This window comes from Sebastes fasciatus, chromosome 8 (genome assembly GCF_043250625.1).
Source record: "Sebastes fasciatus isolate fSebFas1 chromosome 8, fSebFas1.pri, whole genome shotgun sequence".
Lineage (NCBI taxonomy): Eukaryota > Metazoa > Chordata > Actinopteri > Perciformes > Sebastidae > Sebastes > Sebastes fasciatus.
In genome coordinates this window covers 29,601,413-29,614,655 of record NC_133802.1, presented here as the reverse complement: position 1 = coordinate 29,614,655, position 13,243 = coordinate 29,601,413, and the positions used below count along the sequence as shown (strand labels likewise).

Below are 13,243 nucleotides of genomic sequence, written 5' to 3'. Positions count from 1 at the left end.
CATGATGCAGTGCGCGACTGAAAACCTCACAGCTGTCTCCTGATTGTCTTCTTCTTCTTCTCTTGTTACAGAACAGCAGCAAGAAGATGCTCTACTGAAAATAAATAAATAAATGACTCAATAAATAAATAAATATGTCTTTAAATGTAGCAAAAATAATAATAATATATTAAATGTAGCCATTAAATTAATTGATAAATAAGACATAAATTGATATTTCTGTTTTAATTGGCTTCTTTATTTATTTATCTTTGTATTAATTCCCTTACTTATTTACTCTTATGTTTATTTTTCCCTTTTATTTATTTATAATCAATGTATTTAATTTTGTTTTTGTTTTTTGATTTATCTATTTATTTTTTAATTATTCATTCATTTATTTTTTATGAGTTTATTAATTTTGCACTTATTTTTTTATTTATTTTATATTTATTTTTAAATGTATTTATTCATTTATTTATGCAAAATTTTCCCCTTTGCATTTCACCCCATATTTATTTCCCCAAACTAATTTATTAGTATCAAAAATAAATGTAAAATTAAATAAATAATAAAAACAAATGCAAAAATAAATGAATAATAAATAAATACAATGAATGAAAATAAATACACAAATATAGGGAAAATTAAACAAAATAGAAAATAAATAAGGGAATCAATACAATGATAAATAAATAAAGAAGCAAATTATAGTAGAAATATAAATTTAAGTCACATTTTAGCAGTTAATTAATGGCTACATTTACTTTAAATATTATTTTTGCTACTTTTATTGTCATATTTATTTATTTATCTAGTCATTTATTTATTCATTTTGGATTTTGGCAGGTTCTGTCCTCAATACAGTAAAGCATCTTTTTGCAAATATTTGTCTTCTATTTTACTAATATTTCTATTTGTACATTAATGTTACAACTGGTAAAGGTGAGGCTACTATTAATGACTTAATATACTGCTGGCTAATTTATGAATTTACAGCAAAGATCAATAAATTTGTATCTTAATCTACAATTATTATTATTATTATTATTAATAATAATCTGAGTAAATGTACTTAGTTACATTAAATCTGCTGTCTTGTGGATCATTTCTGCTTCAGTTTGAGATTGACTGACATGTAATCCACATTATGATCACTAGAGGGCGCTGCTCCATCAGTTTATACCTCCATCCACTGAATCTGAATCTAATTGCATGTGTTTATCCTCTCTGTGATATAGTAATATAACATAGTCAAAGAGATTGATCCACATCCATTAACTTTTGGATGAAGATAAGTTGTATTCATCAGTAAACGAGACGAGACGAGACGTGACTGGATGGATGTCCAGAAAGAAACAAATCACTCCAGCTTCTGGTTTCTTGTCTTTATTAGTGGAATGGAATATACACCTCTGTGCTTTAATGCTGTTTTCTCCTTCACTCATTCATTCATTCACCACGACTCACTCTCTCTGAGACTTCACATCACCGTCAGTTCACTGGATGAAAGAACATCGTATCATCACAACATATCATCCAAACTCAAAAAATGTTATTCACCGCCTGTCGTCTCCTCAGCCGGAGACCAGTGTGCTTTGTCAGATAAATGCAGTTTGTTGGATTTGAAGACATAAAACTTGCAGGACAGCTGTTCTCCAGATGGATAAACACAACTTTAGCACATTAAAAATCTGATTGGATAAAAAACTGCTGTTTAAGAGCAACTTAACACATTAAAACATCACGCAGTTATGAATGTAACTCTGGTTCTATGAGTGCTGGATGACTTCCACAGACGGCCTGTAATAATGGATTTAATTGTTGGTCTACAGCTGTGGTTCCCACCGCTCAACATAAATCTAAGGGACGCAAAATGATCAGCGGGATGGGAACGTAGAAAGAAATATTTTTACTGCTAATAGACCCTTTTTGTGTCGACGTCATGATGACGTCACAGTGTTAGCTGGAGGCAAAACAAAGCAAAGGCTGGAGGCTAACACTAGCAGTGGGCTAAAGTTACACATCTAACATGTCATCTTGCTGTGTTGTTGGGTGCCAGATTCAAGATATCACATACATTTGAGATGACAAACTGTGATTCGAGGCTCTAGAGAGCTTCAATATCGGCGAAACGTTTCAGAGATGGAGAGTAAATGTTGCTAATATTCAGCCGCCAACCAATGGCTCACAGCTGCGGTTAGCAGAAGGCTAAACTATTAACAACCCTTTCTCTCCATCTCTGAAATGCTTCGCCGATATTTGACTGACTTTACTGAAGGATAGTTAACTATAGGCATCCAACAATTTATACGCCCTCAATTTATCTTTACAGCGCTGCCGTTGGCCATCTGGTCCCGTTGGTTAATGTTAACTTTCTCAACTAACACTCGTGATCCTGGAGAGTGAGTGACAGGACATATTGAGAGAAACTAGTATTTTCTTCAGCCATTGTTAAAAGAAACAAGCCAACAATACTTGTTAACCAGCGTTAACTAACGTGTTCAGAGAATTATTCTGCCTCCACCTAACACTCCGCCCAAAAAATACCTCATCATGGTTACTAACAGAGAAGGGGGCAATATGCTCTAAACTAAACTCTTTGGTTTAACTGGTCACACTGGTGCGACCAGTGGCAAGGTCACATTTTGCTTTGTTTTTAGGGGTCGTAGGTCGTTACTGGTCTGGACGACAGAATTACTGGATTTTCTCCGTAAAACCTTCAAGTGACTGAATACAAACTGTAATTTACTAACTTTACTTGAAAGTAGATTTAGTGTTAAGTTGCTCTTTAAATCTTGACTTACTGTACAGGCAACATCAGTTAATCAGTTTGAGTCATTTTTCAAGAAGAAAAAGTCTAAATTCTCTGACTGCAGATTCTCAAATGTGAATATTTCCTGGTTTCTTTCCTCCTCTGTGACAGTAAACTGAATATCTGTGAGACATTTGAGGAGGACGTCATCTTGAGCTTTGGGAAACACTGACCCACATTTTATAGACCAAACAACTAATCGATTAATGGAGAAAATAATCAACAGATTAATCATCAATGAAAATAATCATTGGTTGCAGCCTTAGTTTAACGGACACATTTTCAAACTTTTCACCCGTTATGTGTAAATAACATCTTAAAACCATGACTGGAAGGATCAATACTCTGAGTTATGATTAATATCATCTTAGCATCATGTGCCATTCACGTTGATTTCCAGTTGCCGATCCCCGTCCCTAAGTTTAAGCATGAAAATCATAATATGAACATAAACAGCTTCATCCCCCAAAAGAGTTAAAGGATTAGTCACATGATGCAACGATAATCAATTATAACTCTGATTATAGATCAATCATAGTAATCAATTAGGAAGAATACTAACTCATGGCTCCAAAATGCAATTAGCTTATTATTATTTCTGTTAAAAGAAACAAACAATTAACTCATTAATAGAAGAACATCAGATCAATAAAAAGTGAGAATAATCGTCGGACTCTGGATCGATATTCTTCAGATGTTTCCTGTTTTGTCGTAATGACGTCAGAGCGCCATAATAAAGCATCATTAGAAAACTGAAGTCACGTCAACAGTAGATCCCAGTAAAGTCCAGTAGAACCACGACTCCCAGCTGTTACCTATAATCCCGAACCATTTCATGTCACAGTTAAACATCAAAAATAAATCACAAGAATAAGTAACTTAATTTCCTTTAAATTAATTAATTAATTTAAAATAACATTTACAAACCAGGTTCATGATCTAGAAAATGAATGAATAAATAATAGAATTATGAATAAAACTGCTCGCTGATGGAATAAAAAAACAAAACTGTGTTGTATGGAAGGCCAAACACGACAGAAATTCATTCATTGGGAAATTTTAGTTTGAATAGTTTAAAACTCTAATTAGTAATTAGACTCCACTGCTAGTTTAGTCGTTACTGCAAAACCTCACCTCAGTGAGTCTGCAACTAATCGTAGGTCGGTTTAGTTTATTCATCATTTTTATTTATTTCAAAACAATGACCCGCGAGCTGTACGTTATCCCGCCATATGTCCGCCAGAGTTCGACACCAGAACTACATCCATAGCAACGGTATGTTATACATAGCAACAGTCTCTTATACATAGCAACGGTCTGTTATACGTAGCAACGATGTTATACATAGCAACGGTCTGTTATACATAGCAACAGTCTGTTATACATAGCAACAGTCTGCTATACATAGCAACGGTCTGTTATACATGGCAACGGTCTGCTATGCATAGCAACGGTCTGTTATACGTAGCAACAGTCTGCTATAAAGAAATAACAGTGTCCGTTCTACTCTTATATTCTATTTCTATGGATGACAATTACATAAATTTAAATATCAGCTTATTACCGTAATAATTCTGACTCAAGACCCACTTACCAGCTTTTTCTGGAGCTTGAGTTGAGATCATTTTGTCAAACAGACAAATTTGTTATACGTAAGAATTTAAGGAAATTACGTAAACATTACGAAATAAAAGCTATGATTTTACTGTTAAATAATGTGGAGGCCGGCTGGGAGCCACAGCTACAGAACAAAGTGAAAACACTATTACATACAGAATGTTTTATAAAATAAAACGTTGAAATAAGATAAAAGCGATCCGTCCAGTGAACAGAGCGTCTGTTCAGTCTCCTCTCTCAGTCCACTCTCTTTAAACTGCAGGAGAAAACAGATAAAATACCTATAACGGTATCCATGCATATTTGTGACTGCTCATCATACAAACACACATTCATACCTACACACACACACACACACACACACACCCGCCTGTTCACACACACACTCTTTGCATTCTGGCGAGGAACATGCCTGAATGAGTTTTATTTTGAAATTCATTTATATAATCTGTTTTCTTGGTACTTCTAACGTCTCGGTGGTGCAAACACTCGTCTTGAAAAGTTTGGGGAGGATGAGGAAAACAAACCGATGACTGATAGGAGAGAAAACAATAAAGAGTCGTCATGCAAAAGAACGGATGATGAGATTTTTTTCCCCCATTGTGTTGTGTGTGTTTTTTTCTAGCTTTTCTTTTCTCTGATATGGTTGATAAGTTCCTATGATCAGTAGTGCTACTTCTACTGTACGAGGCTCATGCACGGAGGAACGCCTGTCAGATACCCGACGACCTTCTTCTCTTTTTTTTTTTCTATTTTAATTTTTTTTTTTTTGGTTTGAGGATTTGATTGGAAGATGCAGGTGAAAGTTTATGATACAAAATATGTTACAGTATGTACGTCTCGTCTCCGGTCTGTGTGTCACTCACTCACACTTCTGAATGGTCGAGGAAACGCTTCGCCAAAACACTTGCGGCTGAAGTCACACGTGGGCGATGGCGTGCACTCTTTAGAAAAGGTTGTGTAGTTCTTAAACACTTCTGGGATTCCTCGGCGGATGTACAGATAATTAGGCGGTGCTGGCATACTTGCCAACCCTGAGACCTTAAAGAAAAGGGAGGATTTCAAAACCAAAGTGGGGCGTCAGGGGTAAAAATTCGAGTTTCAGAGACTTTGTTTCCTGCATTCTGGTAACTTTAAAAGAGTGAAAATAACAAGTACACTGCAACAGCATTTTTATGGTAAACTTTTGATTTTACCTTTAACTCCCAGGAAAGAAAACTGAATAATTTCCCCCTCTGATGTGAACTTGGCGTGTGAACCTCTGGTATAAACTAATATTCATCCGTTTTATTTATTTTTGCTCCTTCTTGAGTATTTCTTTCTCTTAGTTCTCTCCATTTCTCTCTCCTTCTCTCACTCACTGAAGGTCCTTTCAGTCACAACGTGACAACGGCTCTGAAACCCGTTTCTAACGGCTTGCGCCACGACAGCTTTTCGCTGCATCGAGCAAAGCCCGACTTTTGGCGCTTCACGCTGTGGCGAGCGCAGCTTAAACATGAGCTCAAACATTTATTTCATTTTGGCATATCGGCGCCGTGTTATCAATAGATAGTCGGACGATGGATGCTACAAACTGAAAGTGAAAGTGTCTGCTTCGAGTCTTAGCTCAGAGTAGCAGCAGTCAGATTTCACACACGGGACGAGAGAGAGAGTTGACAGACAAGACGATGGCGGAGGATTTGGTGTCAAAGCTAAAAATAAACGCGCCTATTTGACAATATTTCAGATTTAAACCCAATGTTATCAGGAAACCATAATGTTAATGAGGTAATAGCCGTGAGGAGGTGGGAGCGGTCACAGCCGGTGTGCGCGATGCAGCGGCTCCAGGTGGAAACCTGCGGCCTCGCAGCGAAGGCTTCACCGGAGAGGCCAGACACACAGCCACCCGACGTTAAAGATCGAAGTAAGCGCTCTACACATATTGAACGCAGTCTTTCCTTGTAAAATGTCCGGTGTAATCGGTAACACCGGTATTGTCAAAAGATTATTAACCAGTGGGAAAATGTCCTCACCATCAAATCCCTAGCCCAGAGTTAGTGACGTTGAATAAAAAGAGAGAACAAACACAGAACTTTAAACCGAGAGGCCTCTGTTCATGTCCCAAAGTGTTGTTGAGTTATTCTGAAGTTACCTTAGTGACATTGTTCCGTACATATTAGTTTATATACTTATTTTAAGCCCAGCAATGACCTTTTTACTAAACTTAACTAAGTGGTTTTGTGGCCTAAACATACCCGCGACCGTTTCACATTAACGACATGGTGTTAAAGGACACGCAAAAAGCCTAAAATGTGTTATCACGACAGGCGGAATGTCTTTCAAATATTGTGCTATTTATACGCCTTCCCATGAGATCAGGTTGCAGAGCCTTGTGGGCGCTGCAAAATGTTTTATGTTACGTAAAGCTGAGGAGGTGTCGGGATGTCACCGTCAAGTCCAGCAGCCAATTATCTCAGAATATGGACAGAAAGCTTTTCAGAGAGACTGATGGAGGAACTGAAGCTGGCCCTGAGGAGGACTCAAAGAGAGGAGGTGTGGAGAGTTCACAGGGTTTTTGATTGAGGGTTCAACTCATCTCAGCATCGACAGCGGAGGCCTGGAGACGGTCAGAGAAGTGGGCGCTGGTTCACTTTACTGGCATGATACATTTTGGTAGGGAAAATAAAGAAGCAGCCCTGGCTTCTTCTTGTTTTTATTACCACTTTTTTATAAACAGAAAAATGTCAATTTAGCCTTCATGGGTTCTTTTGAATTTATTCGAAAAAGTTTGTGTTGGTTTTAGGGCTGTCAAAGTTAAGGTGATATTAACACAATGCAAATTTGTTTTAACGCAACTTGCACATTTTAAGGTTGTATTGGGCTCAGTTTTAAGCTAGAGTGAATCATATGAAACTCGAAAAACCTAATGAATCCATTGGTACCAACCATGTCATACTAGCTATTACTAAATAACGCTCCAAACTAACGCTAAATTTTGGCGAGGAAAAACTGTCATGGCCATTTTCAAAGGGGTCCCTTGACCTCTGACCTCCAGATATGTGAATGTAAATGGGTTCTCTGGGTACCCACGAGTCTCCCCTTTACAGACATGCCCACTTTATGATAATCACATGCAGTTTGAGGCAAGTCATAGTCAAGTCAGCACACTGACACACTGACAGCTGTTGTTGCCTGTTGGGCTGCAGTTTGCCATGTTATGATTTGAGCTTATTGTTTTATGCTAAATGCAGCACCTGTGAGGGTTTCTGGACAATATTTGTCATTGTTTTGTGTTGTTAATTGATTTACAATCATAAATATATACATACATTTGCATAAAGCAGCATATTTGCCCACTCCCATGTTGATAAGAGGATTAAATACTTGACAAATCTCCCTTTAAGGTACATTTTGAACAAATTTGTGATTAATTGTGATTAAATATTTGAATCGATTGACAGCCCTAGTTCGAACTGATCGTTTTTGTTCAGTGACAGCCCTATTGTGGTAATACTAACGTAATAGTTATAATGTAATCATTTGTGTGCACTAGATTAAATATCTTTTTGCATGAGTAGGTCTTTCTTTACAAGCCACCGAGTTTGAAGAGACTGCCGACGTGACGGAGAATCAACAATAAATGAGACTGACGTAATACTGAAACATGTCAACGCCTGCATGAATGTGTTGAAAACAAACCTGTTTCGTTTTTTTCCCAGAGTGCTCGTCATCGGGACAAACGTGATCTTAACGCTGAAGCGTTTGTGGCGTTGCGTTTCCCATTTTAATCTATTGCAGAATACTTGTTGTGTTCTCTCTCTCACTGAAAAGATCACACAACAAATGAATTTCTTAGTTGCTTTACATTAAGTTCCCTGCAATAATTACTGTAGTTTTTATAACACACACATTATTATTGTTATTATTATTATTCTGTTCATTTCTTGATGCTATTTTTCCTGCTTGTTGTAATGTTGCATATTTTGAAAAGTAAAAGGCTTTCGTTCCACGTCTGGATCGTCACAACTGAGCTACAGCCAGACCAGACAAGTCCACATCAGACCTGATTGATCCAGCCCAGAATTTAACCCCTTCCCCTCTCTACAGTCCCGTTTAGAGACCGGGTAAGTCCAGCTCTGCTCAGACCGGCTCGGTTTCGATCAGCTCAGTGTAGTTGTGTGAACAGTATTCAGCATAGATCAGTTAAACCCAGTTGAGTTTGACTTTCAGCAGCGTCTGGATCCTCCTCCCAAGTTTGTCATGTTCTTCCAACTGGATTCTGATCAGAAGAGTTCTCGCTCATCATTTCCTTAAAATGTGACTTGAAGTGGCTTCCAGAGAGATCATCCGTTCAAACTCTCCGACTCCGTTTCACTTCGGATTCCTTTTCCATCCTTTTCTAAGACATCCTGACCCATTGTTGGGGTTCAAACCTTTACATTTCAAGCAAAAAGAGGTCCAACACTTCACTTCAATCAGGCTCCAAGATCTGGTAAAGAAAAAGAAACCAAAACACCAATCTGTACGCGTCATTGTTGAGCTGTATTGGCCTGATGAATGCCACCTGTTCCCCCGCAACAACCAACATCCAGAGGAATCAAAAAGCTGAGGGTTGTTTGGTTGTCTACAGATCGTCTCGTCTTTTTTCCAATCACACACGAGTTTGACGCTGAATGATCCTCAAACGTTCGGCGGTCCCTCAGATTCACCGCCAAGACCTCTCAGTCCGTTCACGCCAAGTTTAGACTGAAATATAAGCCCATTGTCCTCGGCAGCTATTTTGCATCCCTCCTCTAAAGCATTATGTTTAGTGAGGACGCAAAATCACCCCGATGAAACCAAGCTGTCAGTTGGTTTCGGGGTGTCTTTCTTTAGGCGTCACGGCATCTTGTCCACTGGATGAACCCTCCCGGGGAGTTTGTGCAATGAGATTCAAAAGGTTAAAACTGTGCAGGTAGGGGGGGTAAGAGTGTGGTTGGGGTAAAATGCATGATGGGGGGGCGAGGGGGCGTCTTAAGACTGAGGAAAGTCTTCAGAAGAACTTTACCGTTGATTTCCCAGCTCTAGTTGGCTCCCGTTTTGTCTCCATTAATCCACAAAATGGTGAGAGGAAGTGAAAGCAACCGGCGGTACTCAAAGTATCCGTCTGAGGAGTGTTTGTCCCTGAAATCTCAGCGAGCGGTGCCCTGGGTTCAGCATCAGAGGGTCAGAGGAAGTTCACGGGGAGAGGTCGGCTGGTGGGGCGGCGGGGCTGGGTGTCGAGGGAGGGAAGTGGACGGGCGTGGTCGGAGGTTATAAGGAGGAGATTTTGACGGTGTCCTGGGTGTAGGCGGTGGCCCGGGTGTTGCGCAGGATGCCGAGGATGGGGGCGGGCGACGGGGGGAGGCTCTCGTCAGGCGTGTTGGCGGGCGGCGTGGGGATGCTGATGATGGCGGCGGTGAAATCTGGTTCCCCGCAGTTCAGCTTCAGGTCGCACATCTGGGCGTTCAGACTGGAGCGACTGAGGAGGGAAACAAACACAGAGATTTGTTTTTAATGAGGAAAAGAGGCGATGAACACGGTCAGCGCCGCGGCGTTGAGGACGGATGTAACTGATGCTTTTCAAGTATAAGTTTTAATTCTCTCTTTTCTGGGAAGTGAATAAAAACTATGATAACGCAGTGCATTATAATTTTGCATATATTTCCATTTTTCAAAAACAATAAAACAGTTTTTGGACAGCTTAATGTGTCTTCTGATGATTCTTCCAGGATGTCACAAGTCTGCGTAAACTGAAAATGTGCCAACTCGAGCAAAAAAGATTTGTGCTCATCCTGAGGCTTAACGGAACCTACTTCACTGTTAGCTAGCTTAAATATATTATATTATATATATATATATATATGTATATCTGTATGTTCATCGGTCATCAGTAATAATGATCTCAGTTTACGTTTGTGGCGGTATGGAAGTGGTTTTGACGTGCAGGGTGTCCAGCTCCTGGACGCTCCCCCGGCTGACGGACACCGTGGAGTTCGCCAGTCGCATGGCGGCTCTCCTCCTGGCCCGGCGGGGGCAGCAGCCGGTGGAGTTGTTCTGCGCCCCTTGCTGGCTGGACAGGGAGGTGCTGCGACTGGTCCTGTAGCCCACCGACTCCGTCATACACAGCTCGCTGTAGTTCATCTCGTTGGTGAACTCGTGGTTCTGTGAGGACGAGGAAGAAGACTTTAAAACCCTCAATAAAATGTACATTTCGAAATCGACAGTTCTGTGACAAACTGAGGAAGATCATGTGACACAATTAAAAGCTCCAGAACAGCCACTAAAAGGGACTTTTAATGTGATTAAAAAGAACTTTCTACCCCAACATGAAAGTAAGTAATTAAGTTAAACTCAGTGAGACTTTGAGTTTATATTAAGGCAGCGTACAAAGATAAAGATACACTGAAGGTATTTTTAAACTCCACTGGTGTCTAAAACTGTGAAAGCAGATGTAAACAGATGTGTCTGTCTGTGATGTGACTGGTGTCTCACCGTTGTCTTCTCCAGACAGTGCAGCAAGTGGTTGTGTTGATACTCGAACGCTGATCTGTTCTTCACACACAGCGCCGTGCTGTCATTGTCCCGGTCCTAAACACACACACACAAAATAATAATACAAACACAAATTACAACCTCATTGTTTCATCAGACTGCAGACAAAAACAACAACATACCAACATAAATAAAGCCAGAGAACCACAATTAACAAGAAACTAATAAAAACTATTTAAAGACATCAGATACCAAAGTTTTAAAATTGCCAAGAGGAATGAAGGAATCTAGTTTGAGGGCAGTTTGCAGTTCAGTCCATTTAAAAAGGTGCTGAATACCTGAAATTAGTTCTGCCAGCATATAAAATATTTAAGGTTACGCAGTTATTGGATCGAGTAGTTACAAGATTTAAATGAGAGAAGATATGTGAGGTAGTTTTAAAGGGACTGTATTTAACTTTTTACACATATAAATCGTTTTTCATTGCCAATGTGTGAACAGGATGTAACCTGTAACCTAAAATATTAGACCTTCCACGACTCTCTGGGTTTCCTCTATCAGCCTGTAGACTGCTTTTAATGTGAAGAACCCAGGCCCGTTCTTTCAGGGGAAATCCAACGGATGTGATGTTATGCCTTAGCTGTAGCTAACAATTGGAGATGGAGTCTGCTAACGCCAACAAACAACCAGCCGCCACCACAACTCAGACTCCAACACAAACTCCATGGAAGCACAAAAAAATAAACAAAGTTATGTCTAGTGAAGCCCATGTGGCAAAACAGGAAAGTGACCGACGTCGGAGGAAAACTAGCGTTGTGGGAGTCTGTGTGTACGTGGGAAGTGAGTGGTGAAGCAAGAGAGAGAGCGGCAGCGAAACAAGCAAGTGGAGAAGAAGAGAGTTAGTTTAGCTTCGAGAATGTCATTGAACAAAAAAATTCAGGATATAGTATTCATAGTATTCATAATAGTCAGTTAATCATATGTGACTGTACAAATATGTTTCTGTCATGTCCAGTTGTTTTTATTTGTTTTTATCTGTCTATGTTTAATTTTATCCTTGTAAGGTGTCCTTGGGTGTCCAGAAAGGCGCCACCAAATAAAATGTATTATTATTATTATTATATTTAGTATGTCGCATAAAGTCACAGTATAGAATTTTATAAAAAGTCATAGTATAGTATGTCGGAAAAAGTAATAAAAAAAAGTCCTACTATAGTATGTTGATAGAAAGTCACTTTTTAATCTTTTTTCGACAGTATACTATGACTTTATATATATATTATGTATAGTTGAAAAAAAGTCATAGAAAAGTCATTAAAGTTTGTCATAAAAATTCATAGTATATAGTATGTCGGAAAAAGTAATAAATAAGGTCATAGTCTGGTATGTCAAAAAAAATCATTGTATAGTATGTCTAAAAAAAAAAAAAAAAAAAAAGGTATAGTACATAGTATGTTGAAAAACAATCATAAAAAGGTCTTTTGAAGGTCGTAATTTTAGACGTGCAGTTCTATAGTTCAGTCAACATATAATAATCCTTAAATCTCTCATTTTAATCGGATCCCCTCCATCTCTCACTTTTTCTTCACCACCCAACTAATCTCTTTTCTTTCTGCTTCCTCTCTCTTGAAATTTCTTCCTCCTCTCCATCTTTCCGTCTGGTATGAGGATGTTTCAGAACAGATCCTCCGTACATATAAAAAAAGGTTTTCCATCTTTTCCTCAGATTACACAAACAGGAAGTCTGATCCTCCTCTTCCTCTTCCTCATTCTGTACCATTACTACCACTGTAACACTGTAACCTCTCCACTCCTCTTCCTCATTATGCCCTCTTCAAATCCAACAGTCATCCCCCTTTCTTGCTGAGCGCTGAGAGGGATTAAGACTCAACAATATCTGTGTGTGTTAGTGTGTGTGTGTTTGTGTGTGTGTGTGTGTGTGTGTGTGTGTGTGTGTGTGTGTGCGTGTGCGTGTGTGTGTGCTGAAGCTTAAAGCCACTTTACTGATAAAACATTGAAACCCAGTAAATGTTTCATTCATTGGAAGAAAACCCCAAAAGAAAGGCAGAAAGACTCGTAGTCGTGATGAAAGATGAAAATAAAGCTCCTCGGATCTTCACCTGCACGTTAACATCCAGCTCATTTCAGGATATTCAAATTCTTTGTTTTTGCAGTAAATGGGATGAGTCGCCAAGGGGATTCTTTCACAACAATGACCCGCTCGCTGTAGATTATCCCGCTTATTACATGGCTACTTACTGAAGAAATCTATATTTTGACACAAAAACGGTCTGCCGGAGTCCGACATCGGAGCTGCGCCCATAGCAACGGTCTGTTATG

The 13,243-nt window shown here is 39.1% G+C and overlaps 1 protein-coding gene across 2 annotated transcripts in view; it reads right to left on the bottom strand.

Moving 5' to 3' along the window:
* Nucleotides 1-7,314: 7,314 nt before the first annotated feature.
* Nucleotides 7,315-13,243, bottom strand: part of kcnd1 (potassium voltage-gated channel, Shal-related subfamily, member 1) — a 73,411-nt gene continuing 67,482 nt past the window's right edge. For both annotated transcript variants that reach the window (XM_074644860.1, XM_074644861.1), the window contains 3 exons: nucleotides 10,904-10,999; nucleotides 10,323-10,573; nucleotides 7,315-9,890 (listed from right to left, as the gene is read on the bottom strand). In XM_074644860.1, the coding sequence (XP_074500961.1) occupies nucleotides 9,683-9,890; nucleotides 10,323-10,573; nucleotides 10,904-10,999 (555 nt within the window). In that variant the 3' untranslated portion in view covers nucleotides 7,315-9,682. The remainder of the gene's footprint in view (nucleotides 9,891-10,322; nucleotides 10,574-10,903; nucleotides 11,000-13,243) is intronic.